This window comes from Artemia franciscana, chromosome 2 (genome assembly GCF_032884065.1).
Source record: "Artemia franciscana chromosome 2, ASM3288406v1, whole genome shotgun sequence".
NCBI classification, from domain to species: Eukaryota; Metazoa; Arthropoda; class Branchiopoda; order Anostraca; family Artemiidae; genus Artemia; species Artemia franciscana.
The window spans coordinates 3,590,478-3,614,197 of record NC_088864.1 but is presented as its reverse complement, the minus strand read 5'-3'; the positions used below and the strand labels follow the sequence as shown (position 1 = coordinate 3,614,197).

Sequence of the window (23,720 nt, the reverse complement as noted above, 5' to 3'; positions counted from 1 at the left end):
CTGTACTATATATACTGTAAATTTCTTTTGTTTAAAAATTTACATATTTCCCTATTTGATCTGGAAAAGATTTAGTTTTCCATTTAGTTTTTCCATTTAGTTTAGAAAACATAGTTGTAGCAAAGAAAGGAGTCAAAGTAACTTCGAACGCTCTTGGAAGTGTGGGTCTGAGCTGGTTACCGGGAGATTCGACTCAGGGATGTCTAATGCTCCCCCGTTGAATCAAACAGGAGGAGAGCTACCACCCCTCGAAGGTTCTAAAGGTCACAGCGTCATTTAATAGGAACAAAAACATAATTGAAATATTTTCTTTTTTATAAATAAGATACTGAAAAAATTAAAAATGCTGGGACTTACAGGAATCAATATCATTACACACTAAATAAACGATCTACTTCCATTACTTCTTTCCGGTGATCTTGAATATAATTGTTTTTTTATGACCTGGCAAATAAAACCCACCTGTCCAAAATACATATCGTTTTCAATGAAAAACAAATGATACTTAATCCGTTTAGAAAGTTTGAGAGAGGAAAAAGGTGGTAGAATTACTCTTAATTGTAAAGCTTGATGAGAGCCCTGAGTTTATTTTAGATTTGTTGGTGATTTTACAACAAATACAGAAAACACTGTTGTAAATACAAAGAATTTTCAGTTAAGCACGAATGACGCTCTGAAGTTTTAAGAGGTTTAGAGGTGTGGCCCTACTGTTGTTCGTGGTGATTTCTGTTTATTTTAAGTTTGATAAGATTTTTCATTTAAATTGCTGTTCGTTTTCGATTCCAATTTCTAATTAATAATAATATCTATTCATTTTAAGTATGAATTATTATATGACTTTATTCATCTTATTTTTTAAAATATCTCTTAGTGTTTCTTTTTTGAAGACTTACTTTATAAAATGTTTTATTTTAAAATAATAAATAGAAAGAAACTCTTTTCACAACCTGAATTCAATGGCATGGTATGATTTCTCTTATTTTCCCTCAAATATTTTCTTTCTCTTTTTATAGTATCCTTTTCATTATCAATCAACAACTGCAAATAGGAAATAATAGCATAGACTAAATAGTAGTGAGACGCAGCACTCTCTACCGTTCCCTCAAAGAGTATGTTCATTGGAACGACCGGGTGATAATGATGGGTTATGTTCATTATATGAGCATAATATATCGTTCAACATATTTAAACAACATATTAAGCTTAGAGTGGTTTGTAACTCCTTTCTCCGTGTGTTGATTCGGTGAAACGTAAGATATTCTGTCCACTGCACTGGAGCCAAAGAACGAGAGGAAGATAGGCTAGATGTTTTAGAGAGAAATTACTTATGGATGACTTAGGGATCAAGCTTTGAGATGAAGTGCCCCTGCTTAGTCTATCTACCCCGAAGTTTGGTGTCTTGGGCTTGTTCTGCGGACAGACAGGGACGGTATAATTATATAAGTTTTATTAAGCATTTTTATAAAAACTAAAAGTTTTATTAATCACCACAAGGTGATGAAAAAAAGGGCAGTATTTCCTAGATTTGGTTATCAAAATCACTGCCATGGCAGGTGGCAAGAGAAGAAGCTTTGAATAAGGGAAAACAGAGGAGTGGTCGTGAGTATACCAGGTGGCCTAACCCTGCGTAGATTTCGGAATAATTGCTGGACTGTATGGTACATTCTCCCCCCCCCTGGAAGTCACACTTTTCAGTTGTTTAATAAAGAGTAAATTTTATCAAATTTTTGACGCACGTTTCTTTTAGTTTTCTATTTTCTATTTAGTGGAATACAAGATTCTGAAAAAAATAACAATGACAAGAACATTCCATTATAAATAAGAGTAAATGAGACTAATCCTGTAACAGAACTTACCAAGCTATAAAAAAGAGCCTCTGAGGCTTGAGCCCCGAGAATTATCGATAGTCATATAAGAGGTAAAATACTTACAGCGATGGTAGATCCATTTTTACCGACTCCTCCAGTTAGAATTACAGAAAGCTGTGAGATCCCAACATGCAGATAAATTAGATGAGTTATTGCACTTCCAATCAGACGCAGCGGAAAAACACCATCGGATAGCTAAGGCAAAAGCAAACAGAGTCAACACATCCTTAGCAAACGTTACAAAACAAACTAAAGCCTCAAACATTAGCCACGTTTCTTATCATGCAGAATAATTTTCTATTCTGAATAATTCTAGCATAAAAATTTTTATAACTTAATCTATCTTTTTTATTTGTAGGCTTATGACACGTGCTCAGCCCTTAATATCTAGAGAAGAAAGAGAAAAAATTAAAGCGTTTTTTATTTGTTTTGTAAAAAAAAATCGCCCAAAGGACTCACCTACCTCGCGCTATACCATTACCCCTTGATGTCCCGACAGCAGACACTAGCGTTTTTCACCCTAACACTAATCTACATTTTTAGAAGTATCAAGTAATGGACATGTGAAGGGTATGATGAATAAGCTAAAGCGGTTGTCCACCAAATTGCTGGGCCTAAGGGCGAGTCCGACTGGCGGGTGGAATAACTGTGCCAAAGACTTAGCCCCTTGTGCAAGAATTCTTTGTGTGTGTATATATGGGGGGAGGGGATCGATAATAAAATAAACCAAATGCCATTTCATAATTTGAATAGGAAGCGCCCAAAAACTAGGGTGAGTTTCGGATTTCCGGGGGGGAGGGTCTCAAAAACTATCACCGAAAATCTAATCACCTAAGTTACTTCGTAAATTTAGGCGAAGGCGAATATAAGAGTGCTTGACACATAACGATACTTGACAGATGTGTCGAAGTGGCGGGACGAAAAAATAAATGAGCCAAGGACCTGGCCAGCATAAAAAGAGGAACCAAAACAAAATGTCTGATCTATCTGCAACATCCAACTTGGCTAAATTTTCCTCTTTTTATGACAGAGGGTATATATTTCTAAAAACCAGAGGATAAATTTGTAATCCCTGTGACTTATTCCATGTTTTTGGCTTGGAGACAGAAGGAATAATAACACCGAAACAGAATGATTTAAGTCTCATGAACAACTTTCGAAGAAAGGGAAGAAAGGGATTTCAGTTAGTTGGTGAACCGCTGAGCTAAGTATTGAAACTTGACTATCAGCACCATGTTGAATTCTAGTTTAAGTGTCTACTTTTCACATACATATGATACAAAAAATACGTCCTTTATCTTTGTATTTACTTCAATACACAGCTTTTTCCAGGGAAACTTCGTAAGTACTGTTGTTGTCGCTTTTAGGAAACGCCCACAATATGGAGGGTTCAACAGTATAGCGACCTAAGTCCGTACTTGGTCCTTCTCATAGCAGATTCTCCGGCAAGATTGAAAGTCGATATTTCTCGCTGCATTCATGCAGTTATAATTCAGGGATTGTAAAAGTATTCCAGAAGTTGCAAAGTGACTTGTAAATGAGTCATTTATTTTAGTAGAAACAGAGAACTTAATCAACTTGACTTTGGGTTAAATATTTTCAGCCGTCTACCTATATATTATGGACCAAGCTGGCCTGTCAAATAACGCCTCTGGGCTTCTAGAGGAGCCTAAATTTATCTCGGAAGATTCAAAAGGCAGCAAGAGGGACAGGAAGTTCATCCATGGTGGAAACAAATTCAAATTCTAACACAGTAAAATACAAAATGTAAACTGAAAAGAATTTGGTGTAAAATATTACTTCACTTTAAACACCAATCTTAAACAGATACAGGAATGGCACCAAATCTGGTGATAATTGATTTCCTTCGCGGTATATTCGAAAGGCTTTAAAAAGGTGTGGACAGGCTTCAGACTCGAACTGAACTTACCTCAATTGTAGAATAGGCATAGTCTTGTCTATAATGAGACACATTTCATGCGAGTACCGAACTAATTGATCGTGAGCTCGATTTTAAATTGGTTGCTTTATTTTAGTTCCCTTTCGCATAGGTTTATTTTAATCACTGTCTTCAGCGAGTTTTCTCGGTCCACCTAACTTTACCTAACACTAACTAACTTCTAACTGGTCCATCTAACTTCTCTATCACCTAACTTCACCATTCACTAACTAACTTCTAACTGTTCCATCTAACTTCACCATTCACTAACTAACTTCTAACTGGTCCATCTAACTTCTGTAACACCTAACTTCACCATTCACTAACTAACTTCTAACTGGTCCATCTAACTTCTGTAACACCTAACTTCACCATTCTACTACTACTACTAATAATAACTCACTGCAGCACCAAGCCGCCTGAGGCCAACACAGCTACACACGCTCCTCCTCCAACCTAATCTATTTAAAGCCTCCCTCTTTACACCCTCCCAGGAAGTTCCCGTTTCCTTTAAATCTTTTATTTATGACATCCTCCCAACCCAGATAAGGACGACCTGCTTTCCGTGTAGCCACAGACGGTTGGCCAAAAAGGACAATCTTTGGTAATCTGTCATCCTTCATCCGTAGAACGTGGCCTAGCCATCTCAACCTTTCTTTCATTATAGCCCCAGAAAGCGGGATTGAACCACGCTTTTCGTACAACCTACTGTTTGAAAAACGGTCAGTCAGCCGGGTACCCATAACAATCCGTAAGCAATTTCTCTGGGAAACATCTAGTAAATCTTCATCTGCTCTTTGGAGTGTCCATGCTTCAGATCCATATTTCAATAATGTCATCACTGTACCTTCCAATATTCTAATCTTGGTTTGTAGACTTATCTTTCTATTCTTCCAAACTTTTTTTAACTGTGAAAAAATACCCTGAGCTTTACCTATTCTACTTTTAACATCTTCTCTGCTCCCACCATCTTTACTAATAATACTACCAAGGTAACTGAAGCTCCCAACCTGATCAATCTTTTCGTTACCTAATGTCACCTTTTCATCTTCACTTATTCCTAGCCTTAGTGACTTAGTCTTCTTAACATTAACTTTCAAGCCTATTTTAGCACCCTGAACTCGTAAAACCTCTAAAAATTCATTCATTTTGCTCACACTTTCATCTAATATGCTTAAATCATCAGCATAATCTAAGTCCAGGAGCGTTCTTCCTCCCCATTTGATTCCATGGTCTCCAATTACCTTTCCTGTGCTCTTTAAGACGAAGTCCATCAAAATGATCCATATAAAGGGGGATAGAACACAACAATGCTTATCTCCTGATTTAATACAAAACCAGTTGCTAACCTCATTTCCTACCTTAACCGCAGCAGTATTATTCTCGTACATAGCGCAAATCCCTTTAACGTATTTTTCTGGTATACCATATAACGATAAGACCTTTGTTAACGCTGTTCTATCAACTGAATCGAAAGCTTGCTCATAATCGATAAAACTAAGGACCAAAGGTGTTTGACATCGAAGGGACTTCTCAATTATTAACCTAAGAGTGAAAATATGGTCGACACATCCTCTACCTTTTCTAAAACCGCATTGTTCTTCCCTTAAAAATTTGTCTTCAGCATGTCTCAGTCTAAAAAGTATCATATTACTCAGTAATTTGCTACCTACAGAGACCAGACTAATGCCTCGATAATTACGACACTCACTCTTGTCACCTTTCTTATACAGTGGTTTAATTAAGGTTTTCCTAAAATCATTGGGTACTTCCCCCTTTCAAAAATCATTTTCATAATCTTCAGTAGCTTATTCCTAACCTCAAAGCCACCATATTTAAGAAACTCATTAATCATACTATCAGCACCTGGGGCCTTATTATTTTTTAATCCTTTTAGTACTGTAGCTAATTCTTCCTCACTAAACAAATCTTCCTTCACATCCGAGGTATCACAAACTTTTTCATTTTCACCTATATCTTTTCCTGCAACTGTATCTCGGTTTAGCACATTCTCAAAATGTTCCACCCATCTTTCTATAACTTTTTCCTTATCACTAATTGTGGCCCCATTTCTATCTTTAACTGGGACTAGTCCGGATTGGCTACTCCCTTTCAATTTATTAACATGCCAGTATAATATTTTACTATTATGCCGTCTAGCCGCATCTTCCAGATCCTCAGCAATTTTATCCATCGCCTCCACTTCACATCTCCTTAGTTCATATTTTAATGCTTTCTCCACTTTCTTTACATTCCTTTTGTTTTCATTCGACATGTCACTCAGATAATTCTTATATAAACCCCTTCTACTCTCTATTAAACCTAAAGCTTTTTCACTAATATTCCTAGTTGCATTCTTAGCACTCTTCACTAACTAACTTCTAACTGGTCCATCTAACTTCTGTAACACCTAACTTCACCATTCACTAACTAACTTCTAACTGGTCCATCTAACTTCTGTAACACCTAACTTCACCATTCACTAACTAACTTTTAACTGGTCCATCTAACTTCTGTAACACCTAACTTCACCATTCACTAACTAACTTCTAACTGGTCCATCTAACTTCTGTAACACCTAACTTCACCATTCACTAACTAACTTCTAACTGGTCCATCTAACTTCTGTAACCCATAACTTCACCATTCACTAACTAACTTCAAACTGGTCCATCTAACTTCTGTAACACCTAACTTCACCACTCACTAACTAACTTCTAACTGGTCCATCTAACTTCTGTAACACCTAACTTCACCTAACACTAACTAACTTCTAACTGGTCCATCTAACTTCTGTAACACCTAACTTCACCATTCACTAACTAACTTCTAACTGGTCCATCTAACTTCTGTAACACCTAAATTCACCATTCACTAACTAACTTCTAACTGGTCCATCTAACTTCTGTAACACCTCACTTCACCTAAAACTAACTAACTTCTAACTGGTCCATCTAACTTCTGTAACACCTAACTTCACCATTCACTAACTAACTTCTAACTGGTCCATCTAACTTCTGTAACACCTAACTTCACCTAACACTAACTAACTTCTAACTGGTCCATCTAACTTCTGTAACACCTAACTTCACCTAACACTAACTAACTTCTAACTGGTCCATCTAACTTCTCCATCACCTAACTTCACCATTCACTATCTAACTTCTAACTGGTCCATCTAACTTCTGTACCACCTAACTTCACCATTCACTAACTAACTTCTAACTGGTCCATCTAACTTCTGTAACACCTAACTTCACCTAACACTAACTAACTTCTAACTGGTCCATCTAACTTCTGTAACACCTAACTTCACCATTCACTAACTAACTTCTAACTGGTCCATCTAACTTCTGTAACACCTAACTTCACCTAACACTAACTAACTTCTAACTGGTCCATCTAACTTCTGTAACACCTAACTTCACCATTCACTAACTAACTTTTAACTGGTCCATCTAACTTCTGTAACACCTAACTTCACCTAACACTAACTAACTTCTAACTGGTCCATCTAACTTCTGTAACACCTAACTTCACCTAACACTAACTAACTTCTAACTGGTCCATCTAACTTCTGTAACACCTAACTTCACCATTCACTAACTAACTTCTAACTGGTCCATCTAACTTCTGTAACACCTAACTTCACCTAACACTAACTAACTTCTAACTGGTCCATCTAACTTCTGTAACACCTAACTTCACCATTCACTAACTAACTTCTAACTGGTCCATCTAACTTCTGTAACACCTAACTTCACCATTCACTAACTAACTTCTAACTGGTCCATCTAACTTCTGTAACACCTAACTTCACCTAACACTAACTAACTTCTAACTGGTCCATCTAACTTCTGTAACACCTAACTTCACATAACACAAACTAACTTCTAACTGGTCCATCTAACTTCTCTACCACCTAACTTCACCGTTCACTAACTAACTTCTAACTGGTCCATCTAACTTCTGTAACACCTAACTTCGCCATTCACTAACTAACTTCTAACTGGTCCATCTAACTTCTGTAACACCTAACTTCACCTAACACTAACTATCTTCTAACTGGTCCATCTAACTTCTGTAACACCTAACTTTACCATTCACTAACTAACTTCTAACTGGTCCATCTAACTTCTATAACACCTAACTTCCCCTAACACTAACTAACTTCTAATTGGTCCATCTAACTTCTGTAACACCTAACTTCACCTAACACTAACTAACTTCTAACTGGTCCATCTAACTTCTGTAACACCTAACTTCACATAACACTAACTAACTTCTAACTGGTCCATCTAACTTCTCTACCACCTAACTTCACCGTTCACTAACTAACTTCTAACTGGTCCATCTAACTTCTGTAACACCTAACATCACCTAACACTAACTAACTTCTAACTGGTCCATCTAACTTCTGTAACACCCCTAACACTAACTAACTTCTAACTGGTCCATCTAACTTCTGTAACACCTAACATCACCTAACACTAACTAACTTCTAACTGGTCCATCTAACTTCTGTAACACCCCTAACACTAACTAACTTCTAACTGGTCCATCTAAGTTCTTGTTCCATATGATGGCTTCGTTGCTACTTATTCATTTATCATTTTTCTGATTAAAATGTGGTAGTTAATTCCGATGCCACATAGATACATCCAAAAATAAGGGATAGCATTTAATAACTTAAATTTGGGATATAAAAATTCGCTTTTCTGGATATGTTCACTTTAGGATTAAGCAACTCTCCACGTTTGTCGCACACTTAGAAAGTATATTTTCTGGTAAACTTCCAAATAGGCGAAGGGTGAGTTCTGATTGAAGAATGTTGACCAGAATTAGAACTCACAGTCTGAATCAGTTTGGATTGCGGAGAAGACCCAGTCCACGGGCGTTAGGATGGAAGACTTGAAAATCAAAGAAAATAACATGCTAAGCGCCCGGGAAAGCATCCAATTGCAGCTATTCATAAAAATTATTGAACTTACAGCAACAGTGGACCCATTTTTACCGGCTCCACTAGCAAGTATGGAGGGAAGGTAACCAAGGAAACAGTTTAGAGATAATCCCATTATCAGTATTTCACAAAATACTTTGAGGTTGAGATCCAATAATGGGACCTGAAGCAAATAAAAGAAATAACTAAAATAACAGCAACAATAATAGATCTTCGCAGTTGATACTAGAAATTTAATTCATGACCCTTAGACAAGAGAAAAAAAAAGCATAAATGAAGGTTAGAATATTTTTTAGAGACTAAAAACAGGCAAAAATACCTAGACCTCCAGTACCAAGGCTCCGTAAAGTGTTAAAGCATCTGTGAAACTTGAATCACAGTTCTGCAGTCCTCTGCCAGAACCTAGTATATGCATTTTCCAAGTTTTCGAGAAAATACCAAAGTAGTAATTTTTCTATTTTTTGTTGAGCAGGAGAAATAGATGAGCATCAGAATTCTGTCAAAAGCTTTTCTAAAACCCTTGTCTTCCTGTTCTTGCGAAATATTTTTAGCTGGATCTTGGTACAAGGTTTTGGCAATTTAGTAAGTCTATACTAGCCTTTAACTGTGGAAAACCGGTGAAAGTTGTTTACAGTGAAATTCATAAGGAGGTTATAGGCAGTATCTCATCAAAAACAGTAGAGGGAAAAAATGATGACTGTGCCATTGAGCTCGCCGTATGGAGACGAGGAGAGATCCATTCTTAATTTTTTTTTTATTTTTTTTTTTTACGTAAATTTTGTGCAGAATACTAGGTTTGGCAGAGGACAACCGACATGTAGAGCAATGCACGTAACTGTGACTCACAGGAAGAACTTTTTTCTCCTTTTCACATTTTACAGCTTGAAGACTTGTTGAGCATGTAAAAAATTACGATATTATTCGAAAAAAAAAAATCACCCAGAAAGTTTGCAATGGCCTACTGGTAAACCAAAAACATATGCATTTTATGAGCTTTGGTGTGTACCTTTCTTAAAATCAATCCAAAAAGCGCCCCAGAGAGATTTCAAACATTTGAACATAAAGTAGCTATTTCCCTTCACTTCGCCATCATTTAAAAATCTTCAGATTTCCTCCTCTCCTCCAGGTCAAACCTGGGTCTATCTATGAATTTTGTAGATTCGAAAAGCTATTTACTTCCTGCAAATTAATAGCTACTTCCCCTTCTATGTGTCTTCGTTTTCTTTTGACTTTTGAATTGGGTTTGAAATGTTTTATTGCATCATAGCATTTGAGCACTGGAGTTTTAGAGACCACCGTGCTAGGCTAAATATCAGGTTTCGGGTAATAAGAATTTTAGTGAAAAAAATATCACGGTCGGTTAGATCATGCTTACGGACAAAGGATAATACGTTGCCGAAAATTTTGCTAGCTAGCAATCGAGCTGGGACCAAATGAATTGCAGGACGTGCTCATATCGAGCTAGAAGCGGTCATAAGAAAAAATTTCTTAAATTCGTTTAATTCGTGGAAAAGTAATGAGAAGGAGCAAACAGATAAGTTCGAAATATATTCGGGCGAGGAAGGAGCGTTTGTAGCTGTTTTGGCGTCAGATGTCTTGTAGCTGCGATGACGTATCAGCAGAAGTTGTTACCATTCAAAATCCATCTTATTTGGTTAGTAATTGGGGATCATTTCTAACCGAAGCAGGACCTCTGCATTCGAGAATAATGTTCTGATATTTATAATTCACGAGAAAAAACGAAAAGAAAACGAAAAAAAACGAGTTCACTTCTTTCGTCTAGCACGGCAGGATACTCCAGCTTTATTATAAAGTAATTAGTTAAGCTTTGCTCATAGCATTTTGTTATTTTTACTACAATATCTTATCCCCAAAACAGGATATACAATTAAAAACGAGACAGAATGAAAAGATGCAAAATTTTCAAACAGACAGGACAACCCAAATTTGATAAAAAACATTATCATAAGCAGTGACAGATACACCGCCACCGGTCCAGGAGGCTTGATTATCGAGCCACTTACTGCCACTGTGGATCCGTTTTTACCAACGCCTCCATTACACACGTAGCTTGCTAGAGATGAAAAACTGGCCAATGCTGGCAACTGGCAACAAATGACCAGCAATATAGCTAATGGCACTGAAAATACCTAAAGGACATAATAAGATAATTTTTATGATTTTTTATGATCGTTTTCAAACCAAAGATTGCATCATGCACTTCCTGGAAACATGAACTATTATACTATGCAGGATCTACATCCACTAGGTGAACTTACGGGCGCTTTACTTATCTAGCTCAAAGACTCCATGACCTAATTTTAACAACTAAATTTCAAATGCAGCCAAATTATTCCGCTACACAGTTAATTTTTACATTTTTTTTTTACTAAAAAAATTACTCCCACAAACAGCTTCTAAGTCTTATCTTGATTTGTCTGCTGAACTATGGAAGTTTAAGATAAAACTTTTCGTCTTAGGCACGGTATGACATTTAACCCACTTAAAACGCTTTACTGAATAAAGTTTATACAATCAAACAGTGAAGGAGCTTGATTCATTTGTGTCAATCAGACGTACAGTATATCGTGCCCCTTTACAGGGGATGAAAACAATTAGTTTTTACGGAATTACTAAGCAACACACTTCATTAGCTAAACAAATAATTTTTACAGATTTCTCTTTTTTATTTGAATCCTCTAAAGTCATTTTTACACAGAGCTACAGAGCCTTGTCTCGACTTTCCTGTTAATGAGATGAAAATATCGGACGTTTATATGTTCCAGTCTTGAGACGATGATCTTCATATATTAAATACATTTACCAATACTTCACTTACATTATCACTCCTGTGTCACCAAATAGCCTAGTAAAGGAACTTGATTTTACTATATCCCTTGGCTGCACAGTATAAGGTGTCCCTTTAAAAACGGCCGCATTTTTAACAGCTATACAGTTAGTTCTTGCAATTTTTTTTTACTATTAGATTAACTATTTAAACCATCAACCAAGTTACTCCTTAATAGCCAATGACGATTTCTTCACCCACACACACACACACACCCCCCGGATGTTGAAAGTACATTTTTAAGGGAAGTTTCATTGAAAAAGGCCTGTTTTTAGTATTTCTTTTGAAAAAAATAACGAATTTACCGCTCTCCCTAGATGCTGAAAAAATACCCTCGTAAATTTCCATGGACTGATACTACTGCAAAGAGCAACTAAACCTCAGGCGTTTTCCACTGACAAGCCGGATTTCTTAAAACAAGATTGAAAGTTATCAGGGGAACAAAGGAATTTATAAAACCAGCTGATAAAACTGTACTGTCGAATCAAAGAACAGCAAAGTTTACAAAATCAACTAACGGCCGGGCAAAATCAGCAATCCAAATCCACAATCTTCCTTTCGAGCGTAGTTGTTGAATTCACAATCTAGATTATGAGCTTACAATCCTGGTTATCAGTTGCCTAGACTTTCCATAATATGGATTGTCAATGGAACAGCAAATTTACAATACAGATTGGGATTTTACAATTTGGTTTGACAGTGGAAAAGGCTTTTTGTCTTGACTTATTGTAAAATCATCAAATTTCAGATTCGGCTTTTAGCCTTTGACGCGGTGAAACGCTGTGCATTAAACCCGTTTACCACGCTTTATATAGCTAGTTTTATATTACCCATTGGTTTTATATTATTAAACAGTGGCGGAACTTGATTTAGTTTCGCAGCTCTGCAGGAGTGCATATTGGGTCCTTTCAACAGAGGCTAAAATGTTAACAGCACTCCGGGGTTGTTGACTTACGGCTTCCAAGGAAAATTAAAAACTTATTTGTAGGTACACTGAGGAAAAAATAGTAAAAAAGAAAAAGAATTAATAAATAAAAAAATATGATAAGAATAAAAAGCTATAAATTGTAGGAAAAATTGCTTGCTTAGGCTACTGCTTACCATCACATCAATAAAATCTTAGTGCATACAGACTAAAATGTGACCAAAAGTTTAAAAAAAAAGATTAAAAAATATTATATATTGTAAAAGGACTAAAAAGTATACAATAAACAAAAAGAATACACAACAAAGGTATGCCAAAAAAATTCTAGAAGAGGGACGAATTCAGGGGTTTAAGAATTATACAAAAGAGTAGGGCACATATAATTCATTTGAAAGTTAAGCACAAATGTGAAAATCCAAAGAATTCGCGGGGGGGGGGGGCGAATGTACATGTTTTACTCAAATACTATATCTGTTAATTCGCTTTTGGTGGAAAAGGGAAGGAGGATGCTTTACCCTTGCCTCTTTTTTCAATTCTTATATTTATTTCGTACTCCGGTTTATATTAAATATGGGAATTATTGATCCAAAGAGGTGAAATATCAGCAATACCAAACATAGTTAAATGGCTTCAACTTAATCTGGACTTAACTAAAGGCATGAGAATTTGAGTATTTATTATTATAGAATTTGAGCGAAATATCGGCAAATACCAAACATAATTAAATAGTTTTAACTTGATCTGGACTTAACTAAAGGCATGAGAATTTGAGTATTTAAATACAGTTCACACAGGCATTTACCAAAAAATTTATTTTGAAGCGGAGGAACAAGATTAAGCTGCTAAAATTTGTTCTTTACATGACTAGTAAAGGACACTATGCGAGAAATAATAAAACCATCAGATTACGAGGGGGGAATATGCCCTGAATCCAAGACTGAGATCTAAAAATGAAGTTTAGGCCAGCTTATTACTCACTTCTAATGAGAATTTCAGAAATTCGAGCAAAAAGACGGGATTTAATCAAGGTATGAATTAGAAACCAACAATTGACACAAAATTCCAAAAAAAAAAAAAAAAAAAAAAAAAAAAAAAAAAAAAAAAAAAAAAAAAAAAAAAAATTCAAAATATTGGAGTCACTCACAATAATAGACCAAACTAAAACTGAAAGCAAAATACAGAAGTCAATCAGATTACATATGGATTGTGGCTCAAAGAAGCAATACTTAAATTTAATAAATCCGATAAATTTAATAAATAAATTTAAAGATACATAGCCAGTTTTGACTATAATAGATGCACCGGCAATCCCATGGAAGAAATTTAACTTTTCGCTTATGCGTCTGAGAAAGCAGAACTATTAAAAAATTTTTGTATTGCAGTAACTTTAATAAATACGTATTTAACATAAGTTAGTATGGGGTATGTCAAAAGTGGTTGCTAAAAAAAACTATTCAATTGCCATCTTTTCGTCATTCAAGGAATTAAATCCTACTTTTGAGGGATTTCATTAAACAATACATATTACAATTAAGAGTAAATAATCCATTCTGACGATAAAATTTAAAAATCATTCAAGAGTTGAGTGAATTGGTTTGGTTACTGAACGATTTAAGCTAAGAATTAAAATAGCCTAAATACAAAAAAAAATTAGTCGTAAGAAAATTTTTTGCCAACTGAAAAGAAACGATTTTCTTACCGTTATTGACCAGACAGACGGACCAAATATTGTTGAAATTAGGTGTATTCCTATGATCCCAAATTGAGCTTCAGTGACGTCAAATTTTCCAAACTGTAATGTCCCTAAAATATTTTTTTGTAACTTCAGAAACATACGAATAGAACAAATATATTAATAGTAGATTAAAAAAAAACATACATTAAAAAAAAAAATTACAAGCAGTAGAAATGAATAGTAGAATCTCCCAGGCAAGTTCAATAAAAAACTCGGAAGGTGATTGATTGTAAAGGCGATAGGATTCTATATTTCAGCAAACTAGGTATTTTTTTCATTTTGGTGAAATTTGTATCAGATATTAACTGACAAAATAAATCAATAGCAAATAAAAATAATAAAATACATGAATAACAATAATAAAAAAAATAAAATTACAAGAGTAGTACAGATTACTTCACCGGCATGGGTACTACTAATAGCATTATTACAAATAATTTAAGCACCATGCCATCAAAGACGAACACAGCTGGGCATGTTCTTGCTCATGCTGAGTCTGTACAGTTTCCCTCATTACTCTCTCTGATTACAGGATTTATACAATAAAAAATTAAGAAGACAATGCGTACATGGTACGAATTCATACAAAGGCTCCATGGCCTGTAAAAATGAAGCACTCGCTTTACTTCCCCAATGACTTCTCCCCCCCCCCTCTTCAAAGAGATACTGCTTTTCGTTTAAGGTCCATAGCAATGAAATTTCGCTATTACTAGGAATTATCTAGCATCAATTTGAACCCATAGGATTTTTCTTTGAATTTTCATTTTGGCTAAAAATTCTAATTGGCTCAATTAGCGCTAGCTAAATTTCCAATATTAACAAAAAATATCACTACGAACTAGCCATTAGTTCCAGCTGGATTATCAAAAATCGTAGAAAAAACAGATTTTTGTTATAGAAAAATTTTATTCACAAAACCATGACAAAAGAGAGTTAGAGGCGGAAAGAGAGTGTGTGAAAGAGAGAAAGAGATGAGAAAGGAAAAAGGCGAGAAGAGTAAGGGAGAAACAAAGAAACGGAGGAAAAGAGAAGATATTCAACATAATTTCGAGCAGAAATATTAGAGTCCTATGGTAGGAATTGCACTAAGTGAAAAATATTTTTGATTGAAATCTTCTGACATTTATTTAGATTGCCACTACCACTCATTTCTAGCTTTCCTGATGTCAATTTTTCATATTCGAAGCTTAAAAACAGAAATACATTTACTTCAACATGGAATTAGCAGCAAGAGGTGTGCTAATTCCAGATATTTTCGATTAATTCAAAGGTGAGCTGACTTTCCGCATTTCTTTCTATTTCCTTAAACCCAACCGAATATTACTTGAAGAGGAAACCACTTGGTTCACCCTTTTTAGAGAAACAAATTTGAAAAACTTTAATGAATATTATGCTTCCGCAATAAAAATTATAGTTTTCCTAGGAATTAACATTTGACACAAGGAAGGATTTTCCATTGATTCATGATCCCCCCCCAACATGTGGTGTCATTAGGACAGGTAACCTCCCCCGCCAAAATTTCTTATTTTAGCTTAGTCTCTTTTCTAAAGATCACCAAAATTTGAAGTTGTCCTATCATATTTCAGCCGCCTTAAATAGTTAAAAGAGAAATGACAGTAAGCTAACAGTAATATAAAGCAATAGTCGTGATTTTGTATTTGGCTAGACGTGGGCTATATAGACCTGGGCATCAAAACGTTTATAAATCCTTTGTAACTTGATCAAGCTTGCAAAGTAAGGTACACGTCCTTTTAATAATAATAATTTATTTCAACCCTCTTTACATACATAAAATGCACTTAGAGGAGTACAAAAATAAAGAAAAACAAAATAAAATGAAAAGAATAAACAAGAAAAACTAAAAAAAAACCCTCTCAGCTACTTTTGCAACACAATTAAGCTAAACAATTAAGTGGAAAGTCGACAACATTTTCTTGACGCTTGTGGAACCTATCCACAAGCTGGTCCATTTTTGGGGAAATATCGAAAACGCCATATCTACTCGAAGTATACCGGTTGCGAGATTATGTTTTTATTACACATAAAAACAAAATAAAATGAAAACAATAAACAAGAAAAACTGAAAAAACAAAAACAAACAACCTCTCAGCTACTTTTGCAACACAATTAAGCTAAACAATTAAGTGGAAAGTCGACAATATTTTCTTGACGCTTGTGGAACCTATCCACAAGCTGGTCCATTTTTGGGGAAATATCGAAAACGCCATATCTACTCAAAATGTACCGGTTGCGAGGTTATGTTTTTATTATACATAAAAACAAAATAAAATGAAAACAATAAACAAGAAAAACTGAAAAAACAAAAACAAACAACCTCTCAGCTTTTTTTTGCAACACAATTAAGCTAAACAATTAAGTGGAAAGTCGACAATATTTTCCTGACGCTTGTGGAACCTATCCACAAGCTGGTCCATTTTTGGGGAAATATCGAAAACGCCATATCTACTCAGAATGTACCGGTTGCGAGGTTATGTTTTTATTATACATAAAAACAAAATAAAATGAAAACAATAAACAAGAAAAACTGAAAAACAAAAACAAACAACCTCCCAGCTACTTTTGCAACACAATTAAGCTAAACAATTAAGTGGAAAGTCGACAATATTTTCTTGACGCTTGTGGAACTTATCCACAAGCTGGTCCATTTTTGGGGAAATATCGAAAACGCCATATCTACTCGAAGTGTACCGGTTGCGAGATTATGTTTTTATTATACTTAAAAAAAAAAAAAAATGAAAACAATAAACAGGAAAAACAGAAAAAACAAAAACAAGCAACCTCTCAGCTACTTTTGCAATACAATTAAGCTAAACAATTAAGTGGAAAGTCGACAATATTTTCTTGACGCTTGTGGAGCCTATCCACAAGCTGGTCCATTTTTGGGGAAATATCGAAAACGCCATATCTACTCGAAGTGTACCGGTTGCGAGATTATGTTTTTATTATACATAAAAACAAAAAAAAAAATGAAAACAATAAACAGGAAAAACTGAAAAAACAAAAACAAGCAATCTCTCAGCTACTTTTGCAACACAATTAAGCTAAACAATTAAGTGGAAAGTCGACAATATTTTCTTGACGCTTGTGGAACCTATCCACAAGCTGGTCCATTTTTGGGGAAATATCGAAAACGCCATATCTACTCGAAGTGTACCGGTTGAGAGGTTATGTTTGTATCGACAATATCACCGTGAAAACTGCAAGCAGCGCGGGAGGTTGTGAGAGGGAGACTTGTATGATATACAGTTAGCAGTGGTTAAAATTATGCCAGAGAAAAGGCAAAGATTCGTTTTCAGTTTTGCACTACCGGTGACGGTGTCCCCTCAATTAGTAGAAACAGAGTTTTCAGCAGGGTTTTTAGACTTCCAAAGCGGAATTTAGACTTTGAATCAAGATTTATGAGTACCTCGTGGCCGAGATCATACCACCATAATCGAAGAAGATTGAAAGAGATTTTCACATCTCTACAAAACAAGAAGTTGTGGTGAGAGGGAGACATGTATGAGATGATAGTCAGTACTGGTTAAGACTATCTCAGAGAATTGACATAAATTCATTTCCAGTTTTGCGGTAACCGTGATGGCAACCATACCCTCAACTAGTAGAAATTGAACAGGATTTTCATATCTCTACAAAACAAGATGCTGTGGTAGATACTGATGACGTCTTATGCAACTTTAGAAAGAAATTAAGCAAATAAGAATATAAGAAGCAATTAAAGTGTTCGTAAAATTTGACTCAAAGTTTGAATTCAGAGTAATAATGGGCCGTGGATAGATCTTAACAATCTGATTCTTTCCCTAAACAGATCGACACGGCCGTGGGCCCAGCTTCTAGTACCCGCTAAAAGGACAATTTTTGGTAACATCTGATCAATATAAATGCAAAAAAAATCAGAGCCCCCTAGACCCCCTCAGAAGAAATACTGACTTATTATTGCAACTTTCCTTTTTGGTTAATCTAACTTCTGTTGAAATGCAGTGAAAAGCAAGCTCAATAATAACCTTCCATGCTCATTATCTAACTTCCATACTAAATAAATAATAAATGACTTACTACTAATAACTTAACAAATAACTTAACATACTAGCTTAAAATAACTTAACATAACTTAACAAATAACTTAACATACTAAACAAATAATAAATAACTTCCATACTCATATTCTCATAGAGAAGGAGACAGTAACAATAGTGACTTGCTAGAAGGTTTTTAAATTTCCGTTAGCTCTCCAAACCAAAACCTTAAATACACCCGCTCCAAAGTTCCTATTGTGAACTTACTAGATGGTTCTAAAGACTAACACAAAATATTGACTTACAATATCATACCTGAAGCAGAAGTTTTCCAGTGCCCAAAGTAAAATATGTAAGTAATGACAATATCAAGTAATACACAAGATAAAAGTAAAACATAGTTAGAGTAATACCATTATAGGCATACATTATCTTACCTGAAACATAGGCCTGCCAGTGCGCGCAGTAAAATAGAGTAAGAGCGCAGAAACTTTGAAGAAACATCCACTGGGGATGATAGCCTAGCTGAACGGCAAGACATGCAGAAAGCGCCACACAAACTAAGAAGAAAGACAAATGTTAAAGTCTAATTAGAATCAGTTATCAATACGAATGAAGAAAAAGAAAATTGGCTCCTTCAAAAGACTGACAGCCCCACAGAACCAGTAGTAACAACCACTTACTCTTAATTATCTCGCTTTCATGACAAATACCCCTACCCCTTTAACGAAAATATCATATATTCCACCGTCAAAATATTGAGAATAACCACATTTATTGAGTTTTTCATCCAATATCCCAAAATGAATTTAAATACACCGAACCCCAGGGCTGTCTCTGTACGCACAACATTGGAAAATGACACTTTCCTCGATATGTTGAGAGGTTTCGTGCGGCACCAACGTGAGTTTTGTTCTTTCTTTTTTCAGCCAGATATTTATGTGAATAATAAAGATATAAGATTAAGTAAACGAACTTGACAAAATAATAAATAAATCTGATTATATATCAAAAATATTAAAAAAATTATTTTGCCAATAGCAAAATATAGCAACATTCGTATAGTTTACTGTGTAACATTAAAACATCAACAGGAGTGGAACGAGAGCTGACTGTTTGATTTGGTCAAGTGGAAATTTAGCCAACCGTTTTTATCTTAAAAAATATATAAAATCGCAGACTAAATGTCGCGGACTCTACGGTTAATGAAAAAGACCTCCATATATAGCTATGTAGTTTTGGGTAGTAGCAAGTGCCACATTTAGGAAAGAGAGGTGAGTACAAATTAGCCAAAAAGAAAAAAGCTAAAAGCACATGGCACCAAAAAACCTAAAACGTTATGACTTTTCTTTGAAGGTTTAGTATCCGTATCCAGGGAAGGAGGTTACAAGGTTTGAACCCTTCCCCTAACAAAAAATTGGACTCGTCGCACTACTAAAACGCATTTTTTCACTACCTTTTATTGAAATGAAATCGCCATTTGCTTTTCTCAATATACAGAAAGCCTACTCACAATGATAGATGTTTAAATTTTCTTATGTGCCATCCCGTTTTGGTGAAAAGAGAGGTTGTAGTTTTACTAGTGGATAGAGCTTTCAGAATTTGTTCTCAGGAATTTTTGGATTCTGAATTATTGTATTTAAAGGATTTTTTTCGTAATATTTACCCTATTAAAAACATAAATAATATAATAGAAAATAAACGTATTAAAAATAATAGTAAAGTAATTGGAGTTCCATACTCTTCAGAATTAAATGTTTCGATGCGTTTTTTTTTTAAGGTTTGGTTGCACTTAGGGATCGGCAGAATGCTAAATGTTTCAACCTTGGCGGACATTTAGTTGTAAGATTTGTGGTTCCAAAGTGGAAACATGACCTGTTTTTATTGAACCAGCCAATGTTTGTTATCATACCCTCGGACAATTTTTTACTGGATTTAATGGCTGTTAAACTGATTTCCCCCTTTTTTTAAAGTTGTTCATAGAAAAGTAAAGAGCCATGTTAGAACCAAAACAGAACAGGAATGAATTCATGGAATAATTAAAACTTAGAACCCAAAATTACTATTAATGATTAAAAAAAAAACTAAAAACGAATAGAAGTTAAAATGAATAACCACATCAAACCTAAATAAAATTTATACTACTACGGATGAATAGATGCATCCTAAAATAAATTTAAATTGAAAAGGTTTAATCAAAGTTAAACTTATAACAAACACAAATTACCAAAACAGAGAATACAAATATCGCTACCTAAGCTTTCTAAAGATCAGAACGTCAATTGCGCTTTACTGGAATCAAAACATAAAAAAAAAATCTCCTTTTGAAATTATGCCATAAAAGTAAAAATGGTTCTGATATACAGGAAATAAAACTTTTTTCGGGTAAAAAAAAGATTTTGAGAGATATGTCATTATCGCTATCTTTAAGACTTTGCATATGAAAATCTAATTAATTTTATTAAAATTATATACAAATAAATAACACTTTATTCATTAGGTAGTTTGCTTCCAAAGCGCAATTTATTTAATTCTCACTTACTAAGGGAGAGAGTATACGAGAGGAAAGATTACGAACCTTCTGCTAAAATTGGTGAACCATTCAGAATACAATAGTACCCTCGTTATACTTCCCGGCCTTTCCGCCCTAGGAATGACCCCAAGAAGTGCCATATGGTTGGCACTTTACAAAGCCCATATGCGGATGAGTTTATAAGAGGCGGTAGCTTTTAATTAAGCCAATAAATATCCTTCTGCGGTCTGAGGGGGACAGAGCAGTGCTTCCCATGCCAAAAAGTGAGACTCCTTAAGCAGAATCCTTGCTGTTCAAGATAGGGGCCTGCTATTCTCTTAAATAAACTTTTCAACAACAGCAATTTCAATGATACACTAGTATTTCAGTCTCGTGCCATTTTCAAGGGATTTCAGGCTCTTTTTGATAAACCTATAAATTAGTTATTCTACATTCAACTCTTACTATTATAACTAATCGAAATAATAGTTACCATCCCTGAACCAGCTATAAACTAAATTTTTTTAACTTGAACTTTATTTCTGTTTAAAAATGCCTTCATAAACTCTTGGTTACAATGGGCTGTGGTTTGCTCTTTACTAGTTTAAGCTATTGCTAAGACCATGCTATTGACTATTGCTATGATTTTATTTTCTTTCTAACGTTGATGTTTTAACAACTAATGACCACACCATTCAAAATACAAATCGTCTCCAGAAAACAACAAATGATGCTTAAGTCGTTTAAATAGTTTTGGAAAGAGTATGTCGACTCGTATTTGCGGTAGCTATTGTCTTTGTAGACCTTATTTAGCCTTGGAATATTATTTGGTGGCTGTTGTTATGACAAATAAAAAGCACTCTGGGCTGAAATATAAATCACCTTTAATCGAATGCAAACGACACTCGGGCCTTTATAAGGTTTAGAGGGGGGGGGGGCTAGTGTAATTTTGGATCATTTTAGTTGGCTTTAAGTTTGGCATGATTATCCGCCTTAATATCTATTAGTTTGAGAACACACCTATTAGTCCATAGAAGTATCATTCAATGTAATACTGTTGATTTTGTGTTTCATTTATCCATTCATAATAACTTCTGTTTGTGTGAAGTTTGGATTATTGCACGAATTTATTTCTGCTCGTTTCCGGTTTAAATATATGTACCCATTTTTCCTTAAAAAGCAACTTTTTTGGCAAGTTTTTTATTTAATTAATTTTAGAAAATATCTTTATGAAATTAGAAGGTTAACAGTCAATGAAGTCCTTTAACCATGATTTTTTTTTTCGAAATTATTTCTTAGAGATGAGGTTTTTAGAACATTTACAGATTGTCCGTCAGAAAGGCCCAAACCATAAGGACGATCCAATAGATGAACAAAAATCTAAATTGCTAAAAAAAAAATCCCCACAGATACTGAAGTACAACCGTGGTCTTAATCAATTTGGACAACAAATGGACATTGTCAATTTTGGCATATTACAGTCTCAGATCCGAACAACAAAGACTTACCAATTTTACTTAACATATGGCCCTAAAAATAAATACATAAAAACAATTACCAACAGATACTGAATCACATCCGTGGTCAAACAGTTCACCAAGAGGAGAAGATGACCCTGTTCGTCGAGCTTGCTTCCCATCAATAGCATCCAAACTTTGATAGATAAATAAGCCCAGCGCACATAAAAAGCAACTCCATCTAGGTGGCTGTAAGTAGATAAAAACATTAAACTTTCATTGTGATTTTAGGCCGTTCGTTCAATTGGAAATTGAAAGGGTCAGTGCCCTTTTTAATAGTTGAAAGTGATTGAAAGGCAACTAACCCCCCTCCCACGCCCACCATTTCCCCAGACACATCCAATCAAAATTTTTAGATAGCAATTTTGTTCAATGTAACCGAAAAGCTAGGAAATTACGTCTTTGAGGATGACAAATCCTCCATAGCCTCCAGGGCAAGGGTTGTAAGTTATGTCCTGGGGCATATAAGGTATATATAGAAAGGGTGATTGTATAATTTTTGTAAGGGGCTCATTGGATTGGTAATCAAAAGTTCTAGTGCCCTTTTTAAGATTCATAGTGATCGGAGGGTGGACACCCCCCCCCAACCTCGTATTTTCCCGAAATGCATCTGATAGAAATTTTGAGATGGCCAGTTGTTGCCATAGAAACTTCGAAAAGAGCTCATTCGATTGGCAAGGGTTGTAACTTACGCCTGGGGCATATAAGGTATATATAGAAAGCGTAATTGTATAATTTTCGGAAGGGGCTCATTGGATTGGTAATCAAAAGTTCTAGTGCCCTTTTAAAGATTCAGAGTGATCGGAGGGTGGACACCCCCCCCCACCTCGTATTTTCCCGGAATGCATCTGATAGAAATTTTGAGATGGCCATTTGTTGTCGTATAAACTTCGAAAAAGGCGCATCCGATTGAAAATTGAAATGGCTAGTCACTAAGTTCGCCATAGAAATTTTCCCAAGTCGGAGAACAAAAAGTCCAAAAACTATGTGCCTATTTTCATAAAACCTTGCTTTAATTTGATCGAAAAGGGGTATTGCAACAATAGAAAAACAGAAATTTTAGTTGTAAGAAATGTTATGACTAAAAAAAAACTTTCCATTCTTTCTACTTATGCTAAACTTTACGTCTACTAACGTTCTTTCTAGTTTCTATGTTAAAATTTCCGACTAAAGTTAAGTTTTAAGTTCCTTTTACTACTCTTTTCTTTTATTACATAAATTTTCCTCTTTCTGCTGCTGCTACTATTACTCCTCTTCCTCCTACTACTACTACTGTACTACCACCACTACTTCTACTAAGATACTCATGTTTTATAGCGACCCCACTCAAGAATTTTGATCTGTATGATCGGAGAAACCCGGTTTGTCCGTCAGCAGTA

General features: G+C 35.1%; 1 protein-coding gene across 8 annotated transcripts in view; it reads right to left on the bottom strand.

Annotated features, from left to right (window-relative positions):
- LOC136036080 (choline/ethanolaminephosphotransferase 1-like) overlaps positions 1–23,720 on the bottom strand; it is a 78,305-nt gene that overhangs the window by 21,100 nt on the left and 33,485 nt on the right. For 3 of the 8 annotated variants that reach the window (XM_065718060.1, XM_065718069.1, XM_065718077.1), the window contains exons 3-7: positions 22,383–22,530; positions 18,750–18,872; positions 14,240–14,343; positions 10,792–10,917; positions 1,932–2,063 (exon numbers count right to left, since the gene is read on the bottom strand). In XM_065718060.1, the coding sequence (XP_065574132.1) occupies positions 1,932–2,063; positions 10,792–10,917; positions 14,240–14,343; positions 18,750–18,872; positions 22,383–22,530 (633 nt within the window). Of the gene's footprint in view, positions 1–1,931; positions 2,064–8,798; positions 8,931–10,791; positions 10,918–14,239; positions 14,344–18,749; positions 18,873–22,382; positions 22,531–23,720 lie in introns of all 8 variants that reach the window. The other 5 variants (XM_065718109.1, XM_065718117.1, XM_065718084.1 and 2 more) reach the window with 3 other exon arrangements.